This window comes from Bos taurus, chromosome 27, assembly GCF_002263795.3.
Source record: "Bos taurus isolate L1 Dominette 01449 registration number 42190680 breed Hereford chromosome 27, ARS-UCD2.0, whole genome shotgun sequence".
NCBI lineage: Eukaryota > Metazoa > Chordata > Mammalia > Artiodactyla > Bovidae > Bos > Bos taurus.
This window is the reverse complement of record NC_037354.1, coordinates 24,427,577-24,454,319: the sequence shown is the minus strand read 5'-3', so window position 1 is coordinate 24,454,319 and position 26,743 is coordinate 24,427,577. Positions and strand designations below refer to the sequence as shown.

Here is a 26,743-nt window from a genome sequence, read left to right as displayed (position 1 = left end):
GTCGGACATGACTGAGCAACTTAACACTTCACTGTACTAATTTGAAAGTTCCACACCTGGGAGAGGATCTGTGGTCTGTCTAGCCCATTGTAGCCCTAAGCGAAGTGTTTGCAGAAGAGGGTCTTCTGATTACAACTTCCATTTTGTACCAAATGTTTTATTTCCTCTTAATGAGTGATTATGAATATTTTCTGACTTTTAATGAGTGACTATGAATATTTCATGAATTATGATGAGTGATTATGACTATTCCATGAATTTTTGGAAGTTTGTATTTTAGTAAACAACAGTTACCATTAATTCTAGTATCCAGTATATAATGTATTATTTCTCTTTAAAGACCTTGAATTTATGTTTTCATTCCTTAAATCATGTTAAACAAGAAATGTTAGCCTCACCCTCTTTTAACTTTTAGCATTGACTTTCTGTGCCCCAGATGGTTGGGGTAAGGGAGTTGAGGCAGGAGGTATATGTCAAAATCTTTTGGAGGAGTTTGAAATTGGAAATATTAAATATGTTCGTCTAGTCAAGGCTATGGTTTTTCCTGTGGTCATGTATGGATGTGAGAGTTGAACTGTGAAGAAGGCTGAGCGCTGAAAAATTGATGCTTTTGAACTGTGGTGTTGGAGAAGACTCTTGAGAGTCCCTTGTACTGCAAGGAGATCCAACCAGTCCATTCTGAAGGAGATCAGCCCTGGGATTTCTTTGGAAGGAGAGATGCTAAAGCTGAAACTCCAGTACTTTGGCCACCTCATGCGAAGAGTTGACTCATTGGAAAAGACTCTGATGCTGGGAGGGATTGGGGGCAAGAGGAGAAGAGGACGACAGAGGATGAGATGGCTGGATGGCATCACTGACTCGATGGACGTGAGTCTGAGTGATCTTCGGGAGTTGGTGATGGACAGGGAGGACTGGCGTGCTGTGATTCATAGGGTCGCAAAGAGTCAGACATGACTGAGTGACTGATCTGATCTGAATATTATATATATAATATTAATATTTATATAAATTAATATTAAATATTATGATATAAATTTATATTTTAGAAATTGAAAACTATTGTTTTCATAATTACTTACATATAATTTTTCCAAGTCTTTTTGACTGGTGGTAAGTGAGGTCATCTTTTTTCATGAAAATATTCAACATGAGGATAGAACATGTCTCCCTAGGAGAAAGTAGAAGAAAACCCAGACAGGAATATTTGCTGATCTGTTATATTTACTTGGTGACTTCCCTTTAGATCTTTCAAAATACCTCCTTGATATTTGTGTCTTCTCCAGAGCTTGACACAGGGAATTGTCTGCACAGTAAATAGTAAATCCTAAATCCAGCCCCTCAATCCTTTTCCTTTGCCTCCTTCAGTGTTGATCTGCCCTTCCTCCTGCTTGTGATAGTCATTTAATCACTAATTGTTGAGGTCTAGGTGTAAGGGAAGCTATAATGAATTACCGGAAAATAAAATATAAGAATACGCTGGGCCCTCTCCATTCCTGAGTGATGCCTTCAAGTAAAACTCAGTGAAGATCAGTACAATATTGTTTGTAGGAGCTGGGAGTTGGAGCAAACCCAGACTTACTTGAGAGGTGAAGATAGTGGCTACGAACACCAAATAATGGGATGAAAGGTTAGAATAGCTGCTTTGGAGAATGGGAGGTCCCGTGAAACGATGGCCCAGGAGCCACAAGAGCTAGCTGTCAGGAAGTTAGTTCATTGTGGTACCAGTCGGCATGGTTGTGTGCTTTCCTAGAGAAGCACTGGGTTACCTAGTGCAGGAGTCAGATGGGAGTTGTTTGTTTCATCTTTGGGTCTCTTTAAAATATGAAAGTGAAATCTCTAGCCTATCTATTAGAAAATATCTAGGTATTTTCTATCCAGGTAGCAAGATACTGGATTTGCTGGAGGCTGCTGAAGTCTTCTGTCTGTCTGTCCCCATCCATCCATCCATCCTCCCATCTTTCTGTGTAACTAGTACTTTCTTTGTACCTGGTGCTGTTTTTAGCACTTATTAAATATTAAGTCATCAACTCCTCCTAACCACCACCCCCCTCCTGCCCCCAATGAGGTAAGTAGTAGTATTATCTCCATTTTGTGCATGGGATGCCCCAGGGCCCATGCCCTTAAGAGTGAAACTCATCTGGGCAGCTTTTCAAATGTTTTTATTGCTGTTGTTCCCAAAGGTTCCGGAGATTTCTTCCACACTATGCTGACCTGTGGGCAGGGCAGCTGGTGGGAGGGCCCCGTCTGTGAATTGTAGTTGTTCAGTCTTTACTTTCCATTGGTCATTCATGGCCTTCTTTTCACCTCTTCCCATCTGCCCCTGTGTGAACAGATGATCAAGCTCTTGAACATGTAGCGTTTCTTCCTTAACAGGCCAGGAGTTAGAGACTCATTGTTCTTAGGTGATGAGATTGGAGATGCAGGTGTAGTGGACCAGGTGATGGGGTGCAGCCGCCAAGTCCTTCTGCACCCTCTTACCTGCTTCCATAGCTGGTCTCCTGTCCTCAGCCTGGGTGTAAACCTTCCCACGCTAGGGAGTTGCTGCCTTCCTCTCTTCTGCACCAGAAATTCTTTGGGAAAGGACATAGCCATGCAGACTGGGGGCCACAAATAAGAGACTTTGATTTTCTGAGACAGGAAAGGTCATCTTTTAAAGCCATTTGTATCTCTCAGTGCCAAAGTATATCTGTGTATAGTTAGGACAAATGGCTGCAAATTTCCAACTGACCAATTGAAGCGTTTTTATCCCTTTTTATACCAGCTAACTAGTAACCTACAGATGTGTATGTAGGTGCAGGTGAGCGTGCATGCATACGCGTACCGCTGTCTTTAAAAATAAGCATGGCTTTATTCCTGTTTTTAAATGGTTTCCACTGAATGCAAAGTGCTTTCGTTTTGGGGTTAAACCAAAGGCTTTTTTCAACTTGAGGTGCCCCAGCAGTCACCAGTGCATTAACTGCAAATGCAAATTAAAAAGCCTGCACAGTGGGGACCCTAAAGGTCATCTGACTCAAAATGAAACTGATTTCCTATCTTTATATGTGCTAATAAGTCAGCGGGGAAGCCTGCCGCCAGAGCAGACTGGATCCATTAGTTCCTTCATTTGGCACTTAGACACTTTGCAGAATAACTCCCATAGCATCTTCATCAAAGAGCACTAAGGATAAAAACAATAAAAACCTTTCCAGCTTAGCTATCTAACTTTCTCATCCCATCTCTTGAAAAAAAAATATTTTTTCAACTATAATACTGTTAGATTGTATAAATTCAGGATATTTGGGAACTGTGGTATTTTATGGTAGATATGAAAAAGCCTCAGCTGTTGAGTCCAGCTTTCTGGAGGGCTGTTGTTTACTCAGCGTTCCTGCCTTTTGCAAGTTTTGCTGGGCAAGTGTAGCCGGGCAAGTGTGATTCTTTTCTTAAAGGAAACATTTATCCTCCTAGATGCCTCCCAGTTATTGAAACAGAGGCAGATAAACTTAATCAAGAAGTATTTAATAATGACTCTGTGTTCCAGCATGTCCTGACTAGGACACAGCTCCTCAAAACAGTTTATAATTGTGGTGGTAACAAGCCTGTTTCACATGAAACAGAATCATCTAACCAGGATTATAACCAAATGCTCAGTGATGTGAATCAGACTCAGTTTGGTATGAATTCCAGAGGGCACAGACCAGTCAGAGGAGACTGAGATGGCTTGGGAAGGGTTTGTAGGTAAGTGATGCTGCTGCTGCTAGGTCTTGGGTATGGAAAAGGTTTGAAAGGGAGAGAGAATGTTTCCCTCTCTGCCAAGATGGGGCAGGGACAGGAATGCAGGGTGCTTTGGGGACAATGAGAGACTTGCCCCACCAGAGCAGAGTATATATGAGCAGAAGTAGTGGATATTGATTAACCAAAATGGTGATAATTTTTTTTCCAAACAGAATGCTAGGCATGTGTTCTAATGTATACACGGTGCGGGGGTGGGGTGAGGGGGATATTTGAAATCAAAGACAATCTGGAGGTGTGTTTCTGTAACCATGCGAGACCAGAGCTGATTCGGTATGGCGGCAGAGGTCAAGAATACTTGCACAAGCTCTGCGTAGGGTTCTTGAAGGTTGACCATCATTATGAGAGAAAGATTTTGGAGAGATTTTGAGTCAGAATGACCAAGGCTGCAGATGTTTTCTGACGACCATGGCTCGAGGCCTCTGCATACTTTTTTAGAGGAGATCGATCAGTATTTATCTACCAGGTTGTAGAAGCAAGGATGGTGCCACCCCTCTTTGCTGTTGTATCCACAAAACCTGGCACAGAGCAGGCAGTCAGTATTTATTTACTGGAAAATCTGAGAATGGTATTCAAAAAGGACAGGATTGGGGAATGCACTGCTGGTCATACAGGCATAAGATAAATAAAAATGGGGTGCTTGTATTCACGAAGCTAACCCAGTGTTTCAGCTCCAATCATTGAATGATTTTGACTTTAGGATCTGGCCAAATAGTAGAGAATGAAATAGGGTGAAATTGAGTGTGTTTGAGAGGGTGTTTGAATGGCTTCTGATGATGCAGCCCAACAGGACAATTGGAGATTGAAAGCCGCAGGTCACAGAGGCAGAGCCGTCCCTATTTTCCTGTGCTTTCACAGGAAGTGCATTTTATAGAAAAGTCAGAGAGGAACTGAGGGGAAACGGAGAGCTCTGAGCTGGTGAATTCACAGCAGGCTGACAGGGCACACTCGGCCGCCTTTGAAGCTGACCCTTCATCCTCAGGGCTGCTCCGCGGGACCCTGCCGTCACCAGCCCAGCCCATCCCTGGGCTCTGGGAGGCCATGCGGGTGATCACAGCACCGAGGGCTGGAGTCTGGGATGGTAAGAGGCTCTCATTCTTTGATTAAGGCATGACTTGATTTAGTTGCACCTAAGCCAGTTTGTTTTCCCTTCTTGGTAAGTTAAACAAGGTATCGAGTTTTTCGAACATGTTCATGCTTTCTGAGCTACCTGAAAGGGCTTCCCCAAAACATTAGACATAGCAGTGACTTGATTCATCCGAAGACCGGGTGGTATAATTGTGTACACGGGTCTGGAGAACTAGGGTAAAACTGCACACTGGTGCTGTGCGACTTTTCTTACCTTCCTCTCCAGAGGCAAAAATTTCTCAACCAAACCGATGTGAACTAACCCAGACTCAGAGCTGTGAGAATGAACGTTTGCCTTGGTCACACTTTCAGTTGTGCTGCGTATGAGGATTCTAGCCGCCGTGTCTGAGAGACAGTCTCTGCCCCCACTGGGGTCTGGTATCTGTTCAGAATTTTGGGCATTCTGAAAACTCGGGAGTATTTTTAGACTTGGTTTTTTTTTTTTTTTCCTATGAATGAGGAAGTCTGGCAGATGGCCCTTCCGGCTGGATTATTAGTATTTTTTGCAGCTTTCTACCAATACGGTAGGGAGAAAACTCTGGCAAGGCTTCTTTCTCTAAGGACAATGAGGGGAAAAGCCATTCTGCAAACACTGGGCAGCTGCTGCAGGGCTCAGATCTCTAAGGACGCTGTGCCACTGGCTGCGTATCTCACATTGCTCTCCTGTGACCATGTCTAATCACGGGGGGAGGTAGGGAAGGAAGTCTGAGCAAGAACAAGTCATTTATCACAGCGCAGAGCAATGACATCTGTGCAGGCAGTGCTCTCACTGCAGCTGATAAGAGTGTTATTCGCCACCCAGAGAGGAAAGACTAGAGCATGTGGCTTTGGCCTCATGAAGCCACTTCCTTAAGTCACATGACATCAGAGTTCATCGCATAGATGGTTTGCACCAGTTTTATGAAAGACAAGTCAAACTATCATTAATGAAGGAAAAGAGCCTTTAAAGAGAATAAGTATAGTCTGGCTGAATATTGCTGAGTGCCCTCGGATTCTCATCCAGCCTTGCATCTGATGGAACAATCTATTAGGGCCCAGAAAAGTTACCTTTGGAATCTTAAGCCTTTTGCAAGGATTCTTGAGAAATCTATTGCACACACAGACTGGAGACACAAAAACGATGGATTGTCTGTCCCTGCTTTGATGGCCAGCTTCCCCCTTTGCATTTTCAAGCCTGGTGTGGTTGTGTTTCTTCAATAATTGAAGTGGCCGTTCTCTAAGACAACAGATCATACAGGTTTCCAAGGTGGATGATATTTGATGCAGTTCATATGAAAGATTTTTTAAAAAGGCTACCCCTTTCCTCCTTATTTGCATCTAAGCATCTCAACTGCCTGTGGGGTTTTAGTCACTTGTCGGGAACCTGGACTTCTTGAGGGTTTTTTGGTAGAGAAACAGTAGTAAAATCCCCAGAAGCCTTGAAAATTGCACTTGTGGCTTGGATACTAAGATTTACCAAAGTCTACATTTGGAGGCTTCCCACTTCCCTACACACACACACACACACACACACAGAATTTATCCTACAGCCACTAGAATAGTCTGATTTTGTCTGCGTTCACTTGGTGGGGCTTTAAAACTGTGACTTCTCATATTAAGTAGATGTAGAAAAATTAACCCTCACAGTCTCAGATGAGTTGTTAGGACTGAAAAATAACTTTCATCCATGAGGCTTTTCTGTGGTGAAATCAACCCTCATAGAGCCTGTCTGTCCCACAAGGACTGATTGAAATCTCACTGGGTCATCTGTGTTCCTCGCCCTTCAGAGGCTCAGCAGCAGGTCAATAGAAGTGGCCATCCCTGGGCTTAGTCAGACCCTAGTGATTTCTTTCTTTCTAAGAATGTTCATTTCCAAGTTTTTCAAGCATGCAGTGAAGTTCAAAGAATGATTAAACTCACTTTCATGTGTCCAGGGGCTTCCATTGTGACTCAGCTGGTAAAGAATCCACGTCCAATGAGGGAGACCTGAGTTCGATCCCTGGCTTGGGAAGATCCCCTGCAAGAAGGGAAAGGCTTCCCACTCCAGTATTTTGGCCTGCAGAATTCCATGGACTGTATAGTTCATGGGGTTGCAGAGTCGGACACAACTGAGTAACTCACACACGCACGTGTCCAGGGTTTTTCAAATAGTTACCATTTTGTTCTCTGGGGTTTTTTTTTAAAGGAAATATTACAGATACAGTGGAATATCCTTCCCTATACAATTTCCATTTCAATTTCCCCTTGCTACCCAGAGTCATCACTGTCTTGAAGCTGAGTGTCATTTCCATTTTACCATGTAAATGTGGTAAAATGTGTAAAAAATACATAGAATCATAATGTGTTTTAAAATTGTATATAAATGGTGTCACATTTTAGCCTTTTGCAAGCTACTTATAATAGTCAGTGTTTTAAGAATTCTTTTCATACTAATACATTTAAATCAAGTTTATTTATTTTTTGAATGCTATATGGTACTCTGATACAAGACTATACCACAGTGTATCCATTCCTTTACTGATGGCCATTGGACTGGCTATGATTTTGTTTCTGCTGTTAGTAACACTGTGAACAGTCTTCCCCATGTATGAGTTTTTCTAAATCTGCCTTCCACAGTGCAGTAGCCACTAGCTAAAATGTGGGAGCCTAAATTGCAATGTGCTATAAATATAAAATACAAACCAGATTTTTAAGACTTAGAATAAAAAAACGATAAAATATCTCATTAATTTTATATTTGTTACATAGTGAAATGACAATATTTTATGTATTTTGTGAAGTAAAATACATTGTTAAAATTAATTTTACCTTTAATTTGGCTACTAATTTTTTTTAAATTTTATATATATGTACATAACTTGCATTATGGTTCTATTGAACAAGACTCTTCTAGATCGGGAATCATCATCAACCACCCACAGGTCCGCCATCTATGTTGTGAATAAAGTTTTACTAGAAAACATGCCCATTTGTTTATGTAATGTCAGTGGCTCCTTCCCTGCTACAAAAGCAGAGCTGATACTTGCAACAGAGACTGTGTGATCCGTGAGGCTCAAATATTTACCATCGGACCTTTAAGGAAAGGTTTGTCTATCCCTATTTTAGAGCGATGACTTTTAACCTTTTTAAAACTAAGTTTCTAAAATATATTTTAAGAATTATATTTAATACTGTGATCCAATACACACACACACACACACACACACACACCTGAAACAAAAGTTTCACAAATACTTACTCTTTTCATTTTCTTTTTTTTTTTTTTTTCCTGGTCTATTCCGTTAAACTGCCTTGACTCACAAAATTGAGCTGGCCATTCATTCATTACCAGTCATTTAATATCTTTGTTCCCTTTGCATCTGACAACTGAACATTTTTCTTTCTTTTAATGCTTCACTTTATACTAAATAATCATGTGTATGTTCTCACATATACCACATTTACTTTTTGTTTTGTTTTCTCTATTTATATACATTTCTTCTGGTGTTTTTCTGCATCAGCTCAGCAGCTGTGGTGCTGAAATTTCTCCCATGACAATTTTCTGAGCCTGTAGACCAGGAAACTGCAGGGCCACTCTGATGTGGTTGGATTGCCAGAGAGACCTAGCTTTTTTTTTCCCTGGATGAGGACTTGTCGTTATTCACAACTTCATATCTTGGCCTCATCTGCAAAACCGTTGTTGTTGGATCTGATGAGGATGGATAAAAATATTTTATGAAACTTTCTCTGACGATATTTTGCCAGAGGGTAAAATAAAGACAATCTACTACCATAGCACTTTCTAAGATTTGATATCCCCAAGGCCCCTAGAGTGACTTTGGGATGTAAAGAGTATTATTACTTGTAACATTGCCATCACTGTCATATTTAGTTGTAATAGATTTAAAACTTTTAAAAGTGCAGTCCTAGAGGTGGGAGGTGGGGAGAGAAACATATTTCTGGAGAACATATTTCATGGGAGCAAACTTTCTCTAAACTTTTCTGTTAATGAACAAGAGTTTCCACTGCCTGTAAGGACCATACAGGGCTGGGCGATGCTGAACACAAAGAACAATCAATACATTCTTGGCTGTAAGGTCATATGCATTAAATAAGGCAGTTCTGATACCAAATCAATACTGTTTTGTGTATTTCCTACAGCAGATATTGAGATATAGATCCACCATGGTGGGAGAGAGTGTCATCAGGAGATATCAGCCCAGACAAATCTAGGTTACCACCAACAGGGAAAGGGCTGGATTGATTGTGGTCTTTCCCATTGTGTGGGGAAAATGTCAGGTCAGAGTGAATATTCATGTAGTCCTCGGAAAGAGGGAAATCAATCAGCTAAACCTTCTACTTAATAAGGGAACCGTTTTCTCCAAGGCGAGGTTCTTTTCTTGAACTTGATATTCCTGCCCCCAATGCGTCAGTCATTCTGTCTTAGAGACACAATCAAAGATTTCATAGAAAGCCTAAGGGCAGATTCATTCCATAGTTTTGCTATAGGTTTAATATGGTTCTATCTAAGCATTGCACCACAAGTCTAGTTAAAATTGAAATAATGTTTCCTTTCACCCCATGGAACAAGCTAGACCCTTTGAAGCTGTATCAAGAGAGTACCAGGCGCAGGAGAAATCTTTTGTTTTGGGCCCACAGTTCACTTGTCCTGTGATCTTGCAAAACCTCCCCAACCTCTGTATATCTCTGTACGTTGGCTTGTATGATAATGTTCAATTTTTCTTTGTAGAGATGACACGTGGTATAGTAGCTGACATACATGTTTTGGCAGAGAGGGCCAGAGTATGAAGGCAGTTCCTCCCAAATCATGGTTTGGGGGCTTTGCCAAATTTAATAGACTCACTTGTCTTTAATCACACTCAAGAAATCACCTGCCATTCATGTGTATAAGGTTTCAGAAGAGCCCCTGTTCTGTCTTCCCCCAAATCATTTTTTCAGAACTTGCCAGCACTGGTCAGGCTTCAAGAGCATAGTAGGTTCATACTCCATTGGCTGGTTTTTTTGAACAGAGACAACATTAATTACTTTTATCGTTTGTTTCTACATTTTCCAGGCACCTTTTAAAAATGAACAAGAGCAGCTCTGATTTGGAGAAGGTGAGCCAGGGCTCTGCCGAGAGCCTCAGCCCGTCCTTCAGGGGCGTCCACGTCAGCTTCACCACGGGCTCCACGGACAGCCTGGCCTCTGACTCCAGGACCTGCAGCGATGGAGGTAACACACTTGACCCTGATGGAGAGACATAGGTTCTCCTGAGCCTGGAGGGCCAGGCCTGGGTTAATTGCCAAGATTTGGAAGCTTTGAGCTAGACCTACTGTCTCAGTCCCACTTTCCCCACAAAATAAGACTCTACCGAGGAGTTGGTTTGTTTTTTTTTTCTATAAGAGTTCTCTTTATTTTTATTTATTTATTTGTTTGGCTGCACTGCACAGCATATGCTATGCTGTGCTTAGTCACTCAGTCATGTCCAATTCTTTGCAACCCCATGGACTGTAGTCAACTAGGCTCCTCTGTCCATGGGGATTCTCCAGGCAAGAATACTGCAGTGGGTTGCCATGCCCTCCAGGGGATTTTCCCAACCCAGGGATCAAACCTATGTCTCCCACATTGCAGGTGGATTCTTTACTGTCTGAGCCATCAGGGAAGTCCAAGAATACTGGAGTGGGTAGCCTGATCCAGGAATTGAACTGGGGTCTCCTGCATTGCAGGTGGATTCTTTACCAGCTGAGCCACCAGGGAAGCCCACTGCATGGCACGTGGGATCTTAATTCCTTAACCAGAAATGGAACCCCCACCCCCACATTGGAAGGTGGCGTCTTAACCACTGGCCCACCAGAGAAATTCTTATTCCCTGTTGAATTTATGGCAAGGTATGGCCTTCACCCCATATCTCCCTCTCCAATCACACATAGTACTTCCACACAGCAATACGGTGGGAGGTCAGAAGCATATCGAAAGACTCCTGACTCCTGGGTACTGAGTCATTATATATACAGGTCTGCGCTTGATTTCTGTCCTCAGGATTGGTTCACAATGGCAATCCCAAGTTCCCTCTCCCTCCACCCTGTGTCTCTCCTCTTCTTTCACAGACGTGCATACACACATATGCACACACACTTCGATACACAGCAGGTGTTTGTATCAGTGTTTGTTGAATTAAAGCATGGAGGCTTCATTAGACCACCACCAATCCCAGAGCTTCTGGATAAAGCTCTGACGCTTCATATGTGGGTATGTCCTGATTGGGCTTCCCAGGTGGCACTAGTGGTAAAGAACCCACCTGCCAATGCAAGAGAAGCAAGAGGTGTGGGTTCAATCCCTAGGTTGGGAAGATCCCTTGGAGGAGGGCACAGCAACCCACTCCAGTGTTCTTGCCTGGAGAATCTCATGGACAGAGGAGCCTGCCGGGCTGCAGTCCATAGGGTCGCAAAGAGTCGGAAGCAATTTATCACACATATACACATGTCCTGATTGGGTATACAGTTGCCTCCCCACCCCCCTACCCCCCCGCCCCCATATCTGCAGGCTCTGAATTCACAGATTTGAACAGGTTCCCAAGGTTAAATCTTTGGTTAAATCGATGGACGCCGAACCTGCAGATACAGCAGGCTGACGGTACTCTGCTGCTGTTTTGTATAAGACACTTGAACATCTATGGTATCCCAGGGGATTCCTGGAACCAATTCCCCCAGGGAAAACGAGGGATGACTGTATTCCTAAAAAAAAATGTTGCTTTCCTATAGTTTTGATGGGTAGTATTAGAACCTTCAGCCTTTAACATTTGTGTGAGTGTGTGTGTGTGTTGACTCCTGTATTTCTCATCGACTTGCCCTAGCACGATAGGTTTGAACATGTGCTATCATGACCCTCTCAGTCCTAAGGAAATATTTCTTCTCCGTAGGCATTTTTTGAGTAGAAAGTTCCAGTGTGAATTTATTGTCACCAACATTTTTCTATCTAAAAGATTAGTGCCACTCAGACAGAAGCATAGAAGTCAGTCTGTGGTGTGTTCTGATGGGAAACTTCTGATAGCTCTGACTTAAAAACAGGAAATATCTTAGCCTTGATTTGGGTAGGATGTGGCAAAAGAACATTTTCTTTCTCTGCAGGTTATCCTGGGTGTCTGTCTTTTTCCTTTCCCCCTTCAATTGTGCAGAAATTTCTACAAAGCACATTATTTTGTGGAGGGCTGGGCTGGGCACGTGAACCATTAGACCCTGTGCTGGTCCTCAGGGACCTGCTCTCTTGGGATTGTAAGTGATTCCGTGGGAGGGTCTTCCATCTGCCACCCACCGGCTCGTGTTGGTGAGAACTGGACTAAACTGCTCCAGCACTTTTGTTTTCAGAACCAGCAAATCATGACGTTTGCTCTCGGGCTCTTACCGTCTAGCCAGGAAGGTAAGATTAAAATTCCTGACCCGTGGGTGGATGGAGTAAGCAAGCAAATTGGGCTGCTCAGAGCAAGAGTGCTTATGAAAGCGTCCAGAGAGAGAGGAATCAGTGAGGGCTGGTAGAGGGTTCAGAGAAGGCTTCCTGAGGAGATGGGACTTCAGCTCTTGTGTCAAGAGTGGTTAAACTTGAGGAGGTAATGGGAGGAAGAGGGGGTTTTGCAGGTTAAGGAATCAATTCAGGAGGAAAAAAGGCACAAGGTTAGCGATGCACAGGGCAAAAGGGTGAGACCAGCCTGACACACTTCAGTGGAAGCGAATGAGGGGCACTAGTCTACCAGGTGGTGGGAGGCTGGGGGCTGGCTGGTGCAGAGCTCTCCAAACCAGTCTGTGGAGTTTGGAAATAGGGAGCCACTTGAGGGTTTATGAGTACGTTGCTGCTAAGTCACTTCAGTCATGTCCGACTCTGTGTGACCCCATAGACGCCAGCCCACCAGGGTCCCCCATCCCTGGGATTCTCCAGGCAAGAACACTGGAGTGGGTTGCCATTTCCTTCTCCAATGCGTGAAAGTGAAAAGTGAGAGGAAAGTCGCTCAGTATGTTGGTGATACCTAACTCAGACTTTTAGAATTAAGATGAACACTTGTCCATCTGACACTGAGATGACATTGTAAACCAGCTATGCTTTGATTTTTTAAAAAGGATACATTTTCCTGGTTATCCTTTTACTGTGAGCTAGTCAATGGAAATGTCCCTCAAAATCTAGATTCCTGGAATAACAAAAAGGTATATATTGCATTGGCCAAAAAGTTCGTTCAAGTTTTTCTGTAATACGTTATGGAAAAACCTAAATAAACTTTTTGGCCAACCCAATAGCTTCTTAACCAGACTCTGGCTCGTCAGAGCAAACCAGTTTCTATCTGCTGCTCCTACGTATGGCTCTGTACCCAGAACCCTGCTTTGAAACTGGCAAGAGACCACAGGAATTCTCTCTCTTTTCTCCTTTTTAATGTCTTTTAAACATTAATCTGGAGACTATCCAGAACCGCCAGTCATGAAATGTAAGAAACCCTTCATTTAGCCACTCATCATTAGCCAAGGCAGCTGGCTTCAATCTGTTGTTGAACGGTGAGCTTTTCGTCCCATGGATCCTTACTCACTTTTACCTTGGAGCAGAAATACTTACCCATCGTGCCTTTTGTTACTATTTGGCATCTAGTGTTGAAGCTGAAACAGGGAACCAAGACAGGAGAGGTAGAATTAATTCAAGAATGTAGCATCGACTTCTTTAATATTATATATAAAATCAAAAGAGACCATTCGATTATTGATTTTTGTCAGTAAGAATTCACTCATGAAAATGACGCATTTTGTGGATTCTGAGTCTATGGTATGAGCAAGCCTGAGTGAGTTGAGGACAAAGTCATTCCAGGGCATGTAGCATAGTAGCAGTTTTTAGAAACCTCCTGGAAACTCACCTGGGTTCATGGTGAAAGTTAGTTTTCTTAGATCCAGGTTTTGTGCCCCACCCACTGCAGAAGTTTTTAATTTTATAAGAAAAATAAACATAATTGCAAGCGGTAACTTTGTTGCATTTTTAAAAAGCGAGTTTGTCTAAACTTGACAGAATATTTTGTATCAATGTTAATTCAGCTCTTTGTGCTTATGTCGCTTTTCTTACTCTTCTGAGCACATCTGTTATCCCATTTGTCCATGTGGGCAGTTCCATTGAACAGTGGGTCAACTTGGTGAAAGGAAACATCCATCTAAGCAGTTGTCAGGTTTATGCTTGGTTAGGGAGGGACAAACTGCATGTGTAAGGACAGATCTATGAATGCTGCCAAGGGGAAGGTCATCTGGAGTGAATGGATGGATGGGGGTGGGAGGAATGGTCATCAGGAGACTCGTGTGCTTTTAAATGGTTACTTTTAAATATTGCAAACCTCATAATTGCATTAAGATCATTTTCCCTTTTGATGTAGGATAACATTTCAATTAAGAGTTCCACAGTTAAACAAACATCATGGATGCCAGGCTCCCATCTCCCATTGAACTGGAAATGTGGTCACAAGAGATAGATGAGAGGTCTAAGTAACCAGATAGTAGTGACTATAAACTCCCATGAAGAAATATACCCAGGCAGTGTTTCTGTTCTGATTTTTGTCACTGGCAAACCAGAGGCACAGAAAGTTCATTAACTATCTTGACAGTAGTGGGCTTGTATTTCTCAATAATAATGCCAAGAGGATTTTAAAAATATAGACATTAATGGAGTCACGATGTGCTTGGTTGCTCAGTTGTGTCGGACTCTGTGACCCCACGGACTGTAGACTGCCCAGCTCCTCTGTCCATGGGATTTCCCAGGCAAGAATACTGGAGGGAGTTGCCATTTCCTTCCCCAGGAGATCTTCCTGACCCAGGGATCTAACCTGGGTCTCCTGCGTCTCATGCATTGGCAGGCAGATTCTTTACCACTGAGCCACCTGGGAAATCCCACACAAACTATGGATTGAGTACAATTTTAGATGTTGAAGACACAGCAGGGACAGAAGTGCCACATCCCTTCTTCTGTAGGCTCACATTCTAGTGAGGAGACACGGACAGTGAGGAAGATAAAGAACTCAGGTAGCCAGTGTGTCAGATGGCAATAAGTGCTACAGGGAAAAGTCAACCAGGAAGGGGGTGGGACGCATCTGTCAAGGGGAGACAGTAAGTCCACAAAGAGCAGACATCAGCCTGGCCCTCATTGAGCCCTTGCTCACCCACTCAGGCTAATACCTGAGCCTCTGTAAGAAGAAACAGTATTTTCAAAAAGGTGCTCCTGGGAGTTCCCTGGTGGTGTAGTAGTTAGGATTCTGGGCTTTGCTGTGGCCTGGGTTTAACCCCTGTTTCAGGGAACTGAGATCCTGCAAGCTACATGAAGCAAGCAAGCAAAAAAAAAAAAAAAAGTGGTCCTGAAAAAGATATCTAAAACTTCTGAGCCAAAAATAGTGTGTTTTCTGTTAATTAAGCAGGCTTGTTAGAATGCTTGATCCTAAATGGATGGGTTCAGTCTAATATATTCCATCTGTGTTTTGCTCTAACACTGTATCTCTCCTCCCAGCCCTCCATGGAGATAGACTGAGTCATGGGTTCTGTTCTGAAAGATCTATTACTAAAGATTGGAGAACTTATCCTAAAGAAAAGATAACCCATTTTTAAGTGTAAGTGTGGCCTGAGCCCTCACAATATCACCACACTTAAAGCTTCATCTTAGGTTAAGCTATTCTCTTTAAACTAAATTTAAAAACATGTTATTATTTCAGTAAAGTCCATACATGTCTATGATACAAATCTAAACAGTGGAGAAAGATATAAAATGAAAAGCCAGTCTTCAGACACTCCCATCCCAGCTCCCACCTGCACTTGGAACATTTTTTCTATATCATCCCACAAATTCATATCCATATTCCAAATATCATAAGCTTCAGTTCTACACATTTTTGTACTTACTGTATCTTGAAGTCCTTCAAGTCAGAACCTCTAGGTCAACCTCATTTGCTTTTCATGGTACATATTTTTTCATTGTCTGAATGAGTTAAACCCTCCTCTTGTCAATGCATATGTAGGTTCCTTTCATTACAAGTCTACAGTAGCATCCTGGGACATACACTGAGATAATTTGGTGAGCATATCTGTAAGATAACTTCTTAGAAGTGGAATTGATATGTCAAAACACATACGCATTTTAAAATAGATGTTACCAAATTAACCTCTAAAAATGTCAATTTATGCTTCCATCAGCGGCATGCAAAAGTACCGTGAACATTTAATTTTACTGTTAATTTGGAAGCAAACCCTTAATGATTGTGTTATAATGGGGAAAATCATGACTCTGGAAGCACACATGGGCTGTAGACATGAAATAGTTTCCATGAGCCTGTTTTCCAGACAGACAGTGCTTCCCCATTTTGCGTGTCAGTGGCCTACTGACAGTTGATAACTGTTGATCACAGTGATCACAGTTGATCACTGTTTCTTGGGGTGCTTAAGCAGTCCAGAGAGACATCTCACAAATGCCGCATTTTCCATACAATTGTAAAATGCTAATAAAGTGTTTCCATTTTCAGACCACGTTTGCCTTCTTGAAAAAGTAAGCATTCCTCTTGAAGGAATGCCATATGCCTTCCTTTAACAACAACAACAACAACAAAAATAGAGCTTAGTCTGTTTTGATTGTGGAACCAAACAAGAGCTTGTACAGTTTTCCTTTGGAGGAAAAAATTACTCTCTGTGAGTCTAAAACATACCCTCCACCCTGACCCTTAACATCTTCTGGGGGTGGGGGGAAGGGGTTTTGGCCAAAATCTGCAAGACTACCACTTCCTGTGTGATGCTGGCCTCCACCGATGGCTTCAGTTTTCTCACCTTGAACATGTAGGGATTGAAGCAGGCCATGGTGCGGACGAGGTTTCTCCATCTACTTTGTTCCCTCTGCCTTGCCTGTAGTAGGTGCTCAGGAAATACTGAGTGAATGAATGGATTAATATATACAGTCATTTCCAGCCAACCAGTCATTTCCTCTTAGCCTCATTTTAAAAAAAGACCCACAAAATGCTCAGTGTTTCGAACAAAAGAAAATTCCATTTACTTTCCTTTACAAGGTGGAGAACAGTCAGATGCCAAAGCTAAGGTTTGGAGCTGGGCTGGGGGGCTCTTAGCTGGGACCCTGCCCTTCGTCCCCACGTTTGCTCTGGCCTCCCTGCTGTCAAGGTCTGTGCCATTCAGCCCTTTACATCCGCCGTCAGAGGGCAGAGCCAGGCGCCGAGGGAGCCACACGGGCTTATTTATACGTTTCAAAACTGGACTGACCACTTCCTCCTGAAGCCCAGCTCTCATTTTGGCTGTAGAGAACAATGAAAGTACCTATTAAAACCCAGCCAGAAGAGAGGACTCTATAATAAGAAAACCTCACAGTGCTGGGGTTGAACTTTTGGCCTGCGTTTCTGCATAGGAGTTAAGCTCTTTTTCCGGACGGTTGAAATCCTGGTTGCTCTTGTCTGCTTTCTCAATAGGATGGCACCAAATGAGTTCACCTTCCCGTCGGTTGTTCTAAGATCCCACCCCGCGCAGCATATGATAGTTAGTTTCCTCCGGGGAAACACTTTTCTCTGAAGCACAGGCACTAAAGAGATGCGGACCTGTCCTGCTCTATGTCTAGCTACCGGCTTGATATGCAGAATTGAAAATTGAAAGGAAAAACTTAGGAAATGGGGATTATAGCTCTCTGGCCCTATTAGTACACAAAGTCATTTTTTAAAAAACTACCAATGATGTAACTGTGATGTAGGCAGACTTCCCAGGAAAGTATTTTCCATTCTTACCCTTTTTATACCCTTAATTGTAAGCCAGAATTTGGAAACAGAATGACCTAACACTGGCCTAAAACCCCAGGATATATTTGACTCTGTCTCGTGCACCCTTGGATCCAAGTCCTGAGAACATGGGCTGTTGGCCAAAGTGTTTCATGATTTTTTTAGGCACATTTTTCTAAACCAGTGGCTTGCCTGGGAGTTTGGAGACTATTTTAGGTGTCAAGGCATGTTTGTCCCCTCTTCTTTCTGGCTCTTCTAAATGCAGAGGGTGGCAGCTGCTGCACATAGCAAGAGTCTAGCCTCTGCAAGGTCACAGCCATGTTTCTGAGGAGGTGCCCCACAGAAGAGTCAAGAGCATGACAGAGCCAGAGAGGGCTTTCGGGGGCTCCCTGTGATTCCATAGAAGACGGCTACTGCCTATCTTGAGGTGGAGAAAACACAGTTTCATTGAGAAGCGTCACACATGGACATCTCTTTCTGAGAAGCCCTAAGAATATTAACAGCTGAGATGTTATTTATTTAGTCCTATGGTACCTGGGAGCCATCAGAGAGAATTACGGTCTTCTCATCAGTCATGGATCCATGTCTGAAGCTTGGATTAAGAATGCCTCAGGACAGAAGGTGGGGTGCCTGTTACCAACTACCAAATGTGTATGTAAAGGGCTTCCCAGGTGGAGGTGGTGATAAAGAACCCACCTGCCAATGCAGGAGATGTAGAGACACAGGTTTGATCCCTGGGTCGGGAAGATCCCCAGGAGGAGGGCATGGCATCCCACTCCAATATTCTTTCCTGGAGAATCCCGTGGATGGAGGAGCCTGGCAGGCTACAGACCATAGGGTCACAAAGAGTCAGACACGCCTGAAGGGAGTTAGCATGCACACACACACACACACACACACATATATGTAATGCCCAGTTATACAGGGAAAGGGCACATTTCCAGTGAGCCTCACTTCACTGGATGAGGTCTGTGTCGTGTAGTCCTGTCCATCCGCTGGGCAAGCGCCTGGCTGGGAGCCTCCCTGCGCAGTGCCATCATCTGACTGCTCGGTGCTTTAGGCAGTGCTTGTTGGGTGACAAACACTTAACATCTAAGAAATAAAGAAAAAGGAACCAGCCTACACACTAATCCTTGAAGCCACGCCTCCTTCTAATATCCAGTACTCCTGGCTAGACTTAGTTCAGAGGTTGCAGGATATAGATCTCATCAAAGCCACTGACTCACAGTTCCCACAAGAAAGCAAGGGAACACCTACAGAGCAAAGGAGAAAAAAATCACTTCCTTCCAACTGTTATTTTTTGTGCTAAAGCACAACCTCTTGGTTTTCTTTGGTAATCCAGGGTAAGAAGTGTCGCTGATTTTATATATATATATATTTTTTTTTTTTTTTTTTTTTAAGATTCCTGCTATTCTTAAAGACTGAAAAGTTTTCCAGCCACAGCATATGAGAGCTAGAGCTAGAGAACAGAGGAAGCCAGATAACCATCAGTATAGAGGTATTTTCTTTCAGGGGCAGCTTTGGGTCAGAATACACATGAGGAGCTGTTGAAAATGGAAAGAGTGGCTGAAATTGTAGACTATTAGTTTTGGAAGGGGCCTTTGTGGGGATGCAGTCTGGTCAGTTTTAAATGAGGAAACTCAGCTGAGTAAGATTGACAGCTGACATCTCTCTGTGCACCCTCAGGTCAGGGTAGAGGCAGAAAGGGATGTGGTGAGAGCCCTACAAGGAAGGCAAGACAAGCACACCAAATAAGAGGGTGGGTATAAGCATGAAGCTAAAAGAGGGGACTAGTCCACAAGATGATTTGTCACCGACCTCCCCGGCCAGTTGAACTGGGGAGCAGGAGTCATAGGCAGGGTGTCCCTGTTACTGGCTGTTGTTGTCCAGTCGCTTGACCCCATGGACTGACTGCAGCATGCCAGGCTTCCCTGTCCTTCACCATATCCCAGAGTTTGCTCAAACTCATGTCCACTGAGTCGGTGATGCCATCCAACCATCTCATCCTCTGTCATCCCTTTCTTCTCCTGCCCTCAATCTTTCCCAGCACTGGGGTCTTTTGTAATGAGTTGGCTCTTCGCATCAGGTGGCCAAAGTATTAGAGTTTCACCCTCAGCATCCGTCCTTCCAGTGAACATCAGGGCTGATTGACTGGAATTCTGATCACACTCCACTCCTCCCCCACCCTTATCTTCTGAGTGTTGATAATACTCTCTGCCTGAACCTGGTTCCCAGCTCCTGGGTGCAATGAGCTGCGTGTACTAATTCTGTCCTTCTGGGGGCTTCGCACTGGGCTTGCTCTGCTGTCGCTCACTGATGCTGGTCAGTGAGGCGGGGCACGGATATCAACACCTGAGGACGTGGTCGTCCACCTTGCTGTCTCTTGCCTATGGAGAAGCATCTTAAGTAAGGAAACCACCCCCCACCCCACGCCCTGCCCCATGTGGGATATGAGAGGCTTGGTGCCGGCCACTTCTGTCCCACTTCGGCTGGAGAAAGCAGAGAGACTCAGGCATGAACAGCTATCACATATGCGCAAGCAGCCCTACAAAGGCCTTGAGTGAAGTGACGCAGAACTAACAGTGGCCTTCCTGTGGGGCCTCTCTCCACGTGTCTCAGGCCTCTGGGTTTGTTGTGCATCCTCCATGCTAGTCGTCCTGCTGAGAGGAGAGGGGCTCAGAGAGGTACTGCGTGCCCTGCCCTTAGGAGGGGACATGCACAACTTTTCTGGCACCAGGGACTGGTTTCCTGCAGGACAGTTTTTCCACAGACTGTGGATGGCGGGGGGTGAGATGGTTTGGGGATGATTCAAGCAAATTACAGTTATTGTGCACTTTATTATTATTACATCAGCTTCACCTCAGGTCATCAGCCATTAGATCCTGGAGGTTGGGGGCCTGCTGAAAATGATGGGTGCACATCATAACTGTCCCTTTCCTTAAATCTGAGACCCCTGTTTCTTTCACATTTTAACCTTCAGGAAAATAGCATGCATTTTACCACATATGGATAAAGTTAATGGGTTTCTTTTAATCCCTCTAAAAGCTTTTATTAAAATAGTGGGTACGTCTTTGAATCAGTTCTTAGAATGAAATAAATGAGTATTATTTCAGTTGGCACTTCCTTGTCTCCAATGTCAGTACCTTTTCTTAAATGTTTTTTTACTTGAACTCTTGTTTCATTGTGAGTTCTCCATTTCATGCAGTGATACAAAGATGAAGTGCAGTCTTCGCTCTATCTAGCCTGGCCATCCATCTCACCTTCTGTGATGTTTCTGGATGTACCTGTGCTCTGTGGAGACCTGGGGCAGTGACGGAACTTTCCCAGAATCATATCAGTATCCATGTGCACCACTCTGGGAACTCAGGGGTCTAGGAACCACTCACTTTTCTGCTGCTTCTTTTATAAAATCACCTTCCTTTGCCCTCTGGGCTTCCCTGGTGGCTCAGAGGTTTAAAAAAAAAAATCTGCCCACAATGGAGGAGACTCGTGTTCAATCCCTGGGTTGGGAAGATCCCCAGAGAAGAAAATGGCAACCCACTCCAGCATTCTTGCGTGGAAAATTCCATGGACAGAGGAGCCTGGTGGGCTACAGTCCATGGGGTCGTAAGAGATGCACACAGCTTAATGACTAAACCACCACCACCATTGTTTGCCTTCTAAAATGTCTGTGGGCCTGCCCTGTCCCCCAGGCCATCAGTTTGTCAAAACTCATAGAATTATACACTAAAAAGGAGGCATTATATTGCAGCTAAACACTACCCTCTATAAACTGACTTTTTGAAAAAATCCAGCCAAGCCACACATGTTCACGTTTGTTGTTGCTGTTCCAACATTGTTTGCTACATATTAGAAGCAACCTAAGTAGCCATCCAGCGGGAGCTGGTTAAATAAATTATGATACTTGCATAAAATGATATAGTATGATCAGATCAGTCGCTCAGTCGTGTCTGACTCTTTGCGACCCCATGAATCGCAGCACACCAGGCCTCCCGGTTCATCACCAACTCCCAGAGTTCACTCAGACTCACGTCCATCAAGTCAGTGATGCCATCCAGCCATCTCATCCTCTGTCGTCCCCTTCTCCTCCTGCCCCCAATCCCTCCCAGCATCAGAGTCTTTTCCAATGAGTCAACTCTTCGCATGAGGTGGCCAAAGTACTGGAGTTTCAGCTTTAGCATCTCTCCTTCCAAAGAAATCCCAGGGCTGATCTCCTTCAGAATGGACTGGTTGGATCTCCTTGCAGTCCAAGGGACTCTCAAGAGTCTTCTCCAACACCACAGTTCAAAAGCATCAATTCTTCAGCACTCAGCCTTCTTCACAGTCCAACTCTCACATCCATATATGACCACAGGAAAAACCATAGCCTTGACTAGATGGACCTTTGTTGGCAAAGTAATGTCTCTGCTTTTGAATATGCTATCTAGGTTGGTCATAACTTTCCTTCCAAGGAGTAAGCGTCTTTTAAGTTCATGGCTGCAGTCATCATCTGTAGTGATTTTGGAGCCCCCCAAAATAAAGTCTGACACTGTTTCCACTGTTTCCCCATCTATTTCCCATGAAGTGATGGGACCAGATGCCATGATCTTCGTTTTCTGGATGTTGAGCTTTAAGCTATGGGGCACCCGTTAAAAAGAATGAAATACACCTGGACATCATCTGATGCGGACTATCTCCAATCCGTAGTGTGGCAAATGAAGAAAAGGAATATTGAGATCAGTGGGCACCATTTGCTCTCCTTTGTGTAAACGTGTGTATGTTGCGTGTGTGTTTGTTTTGGTTGTTTGGCGGATCTGCAGAAGGATGCGTGAGAAATTGCCAGCAGTGGTGTCCTTTTGATTAGAGGGACTGGATGCTGAGGGACAGGATAGGAGGAAGACTCATTGGCATTGTATACCTTTTTTGCACTTTAATTTGTTCATATGCATATGTTGTCTCTTCAAGAAATAGATAAAAACAATATAAAATAAATTACTTTGATGGGGAAAAAAACCCACAGGACCCTGGAACTGGGCAGCATGGATTTCTAGCCTAGAATTTCTGTTTCTCTCTCTCAGGTCCATCATCTGAGCCAGCTCACTCGCCCACCAACAGCAGGAAGAAGCTCTTTGCCCCCGTCCCCTTCCCTTCAGGCTCCACAGAGGATGTGTCCCCCGGCGACCCCCTGCAGCCCCCGCCTCTTCCCCAGAAGAAGCTCGTGAGTCGGGCGGCCTCTTCCCCTGATGGCTTCTTCTGGACCCAGGGCTCCCCCAAACCCAGAACAGCAAGTCCCAAGCTGAACCTCAGCCACTCGGAGACTAACGTCTGTGCCCATGAGGACTCCCACTTCAGCTACGCCTCAGGCCCTGGCGGCCGCCACCAGCACGTCTTCTCCGCTTCCGAGCCGCTGGAGAAAACTTCCAAAGGCAGTGGCCACCGCGGCCCTGTGCTGGGGCTGGGGGGCAGCAAAGGCCTGCAGGGCAAAGGGGTCTCCTCCGCCTCGTCCTCTCAGCTGAGCGTGTCCAGCCAGGCCTCGGCGGGCAGCACTCAGCTGCAGCTCCACAGCCTCCTGAACAGCATCAGCAGCAAAGAGGGCACCTACGCCAAGCTGGGGGGGCTCTACGCCCAGTCCCTGGTCCGCCTCGTGGCCAGGTGCGAGGACCTCTTCATGGGTGGCCAGAAGAAGGAGCTGCACTTCAGCGAGAATAACTGGTCCCTGTTCAAGCTGACCTGTAACAAGCCCTGCTGTGACTCGGGGGATGCCATTTACTATTGCGCCACCTGCTCCGAGGACCCCGGCAGCACCTACGCCGTGAAGGTAGGTCTCACCCCCCACCCCCCCCGCCTCCCGCTCCCCTGCCGTGCAGCTGGCAGTCCTGACTGGCAGCCCTGTGGCTTGAAAAGTCCTGTGCCCTCGGCCACCTCCCAGAGGAGGGTCATTTCCTGGAAATATTCAGTGAGTTCACTCTGCCTGGCCCAGGATAGTGTGAGTTGTATGCACGGGTTCAGTGGAGGAAAGAGTGAGCTGAATGTGGTCAGCCTGGTCATCACGGGCAGCCCAGAGCCCGGGATCTGTACCCATCCAATGAAGGGATGTAAATTTGAACTCCTTGAAAGTCAAGGGGGTGGAGGTGCTTTTAGGAAGTTCTTTGCTTCTGCTGACCCAGTGGACCTGAGAAAATGATCTTTGAATCACCGCTCTGCTTCCATCCTGAACATTTTCTTGTGTTCAAGTGCATCAGTTACTGTCCCCTGCCTCCTGGGGCTGGATCTGGGGGCTCCTTCACTGTCAAGAGACAGCTGACCTCTCCATTTTGAGGAGGAACGAGCCTGGTGGGACAGGCTTTTAATCCTTCTTGCCCATGGCGTAGAAAGTGATGTGGCCCAAGGGGGCCACTTGGTGCCAGGTCTGCTGCTGGATCAGAACTTCTGGATCAAGGGGTTTGGTTTTTTAGATTCATGATTGTGATGTGCAGCTTGGATTCTAAGACCTCCTGTAATAATGAAGAGTTAGCCAATTCTGAAGAACAGTGCAGAAAATTCGCATTCCCAGAGAACATTAGAAGGCAGTGTTGTTCATTTCATCTGAAATCTAAACCATAAGGAGGGACTTCCCTGGCAGTCCAGTGGTTAAGGCGTCACCTTCCATTGCAGGGGATGCTGGTTTGATCCCTGGTCAGGCAGCTGAGGTCCCACATGCCTCCCAACCAAAAAACCCCAAACAAACAGAAACAATATTGAAACCAAATCAGTAAAACCTTTAAAAGTGGTCCATATCAAAAAATAATAAGGAAACCAGCAGATAGACCTTGAGCCTGTTAAGGAAGAGAGTCCCAGTGTTCTCTGTGATTCTGCTGGAGCCTTGGCAGATCAGGGAGTATCTCTGTAGTGTGTGAAAAGGAAATTTCTTTTTAAATTTTTTTAACTTTTTTTTATATTGGAGCTCAATATTTTATGAAAAGGAAATTTGAAGAATTTCAAGTATTCAGAGTCTAGGGAACAGCAGCATCAATTTGCAGATGTGCCTGGCCTGATGATGGGGTGGAGGCGGGGTGCAGAGCATCCTCCTGCACGTGCCGCCGTTCCACTTCATTAGTGCTGGTTCTGGATGGAATAGTCATCTGAATCCTCTGGGTCCCCAGGAGGGGGAGCAGGCCCCTTCCCGAGCTGCCTGTCTGAGGCCGAGCTCATCCGTGTCTGGGATGCAGGAGCTTCGGTTGCAGGCTCGCACCTGCTCGGGCTCACGTTGGTTCCTCTGTTTGTGGGCTTTGCCTCCTGTGGCAGTGAGAGAATGAAGCCAGCTCGTGTAGCCCTGCTCCACGAATACAGGGTAGGAAAAAAAGCCTTTGTTACGTGTGCTGTCGAAGCTGTTTCATGCCTCAGTCAGCCAGAACTCCAGTAATTAGGGACCCGTGTTAGGTTGGCTGGGTCTTTTTTATTTCGCAGACGTGACTTAGCCCAGATTTTCAACCACGAAGCAGGCCAAGGCACCAAAGTTTAAAGCGAGACTTGGCTCAATGAAACCTTTGAAATTGGAGCTGAACCAGTCTGTGTGAAGGTCTTGAGCCAAAACCTGAGCGCAGACCCCTGAAAATGATCTTGCGGGATGGTGAGGGGAGGTGGGGGTGGAAGAGAAGCCTTTCACCCACCTCCTCTACCTTCACTCCTAATTTGACACTGTAGAATGATCTTGAGGGGCCCTGCCCAGGGCTCCCCCACTGGTTAACATGCACCCCGTCTTTTGTTTGAGGCAGTGAGGTCTTGCCAGAAGACCAGCTCACCGATTTTGAATCCCATCCAGGCCAGTTGTCATTTACTCTGCTCCTTCATTTACATCTCTGTGCAAACTGCCTGCACTCCCGAGGAGAGTTTTTGGTGGGCTCAAGCCTTTGATACCCTGGAGAAAAGGATCCTTGGAAACGCATCCCAGGCCCGGCAGCTGCGCCCTCTGGGTTTGTATAATTACCTGCCAGCCACCTCTGGATTGCCTGGCTCCACCACCAGGTTACCGCCAGACCCACAAGAGCAGTCACCATAGCAACCTTTCCCGGTGGGTGCTCACCTGGGCTAGGCTTTGTGTTGAAAGCTACGTCTGTGTTGTATCTTTGAATGTTCCCAGTGGCCCTGTGAGGAGGGACACTGCCCTTGAGATACAGAGGAGAAACAGACTTTGAGATAAATACAGTCAATTTTCAATATTTGGGGATTTCATATTTGTGAATTTGGTGCTGAAATTTTTTTGTAACCCCAAATAATAAATATTTGGGGTGCTTTAGTGGTCATTGTGCATTGTGCATCTGCTCTGGCCATGTGCAGAGTTGGGGAGATCCGAGGTAGTCAACACGCAAATCCCTAGCTGAGGTGCTACACGGGGACTCTCCACCTTCTTTCTCAGCTCTCATACTGTAAACAAATGCTTCATCTTCACACTTTTTTTTTTAAAGGGTGATTTCACCTTTTAAAACAGCCATGCCAAGCAATGAAGTCCTATCTCATGATCCTAAGGTCAGGAAGACTGTGATGCAGTTTTGAGAGGGTGTTAGATCAGCTTCTTTTCAGGCATGAGCTACACTGCGGTCAGCCATGAGTCACTGTTAGCACAGTTGAGGTACTCAGCAGTATCTATGAATAAGGCGTCTTTAAACGGAAACACACATACAGCAGGGTTATCCATTGGCCAGCTGATGAACATCTTGTGACCGGAGATTTGTAAGAACTTCACAAATCTGTGTTTCCCCAGGAGCAGTGGTTCAGCATTCATGCGTTCAGTGTTTGTGACTACTTAATAGAACATAACGACCAACCGAAAAGAACAAGAATCAAGGGTAACTGGCCAATGTTTGCAGAGTTCATATTTAAACTAAGGTCCTTTTCACCCTAAAGCTCATACTCTTCACCTCCAGAACACTTCTCAGCTGTATAATCTTGGGCAAATAACTTAACATTTTAAAGTCTCAGCTTCCTGCCCTGTAGTAACATCTATCTCATGGAGTTGTTCAATGAGATTTAAAGAGACACTACAGGAAATATGCCTTATAGGCACCATATGAAAGTCATCTGGGTATGTTGTAGTTGAGAAGCTCTCACTTGTATCCATAGATAGCACTGCAGACAGGCCCATACACAGTGGTTGTTGGGATTTATACACTA

General features: G+C 44.7%; 1 protein-coding gene across 7 annotated transcripts in view; it reads left to right on the top strand.

Annotated features, from left to right (window-relative positions):
• PRAG1 (PEAK1 related, kinase-activating pseudokinase 1) overlaps window positions 1-26,743 on the top strand; it is a 71,351-nt gene that overhangs the window by 41,114 nt on the left and 3,494 nt on the right. For all 7 annotated transcript variants that reach the window (XM_059882348.1, XM_059882347.1, XM_059882346.1 and 4 more), the window contains 2 exons: window positions 9,929-10,086; window positions 22,672-23,411. In XM_059882348.1, the coding sequence (XP_059738331.1) occupies window positions 9,929-10,086; window positions 22,672-23,411 (898 nt within the window). The remainder of the gene's footprint in view (window positions 1-9,928; window positions 10,087-22,671; window positions 23,412-26,743) is intronic.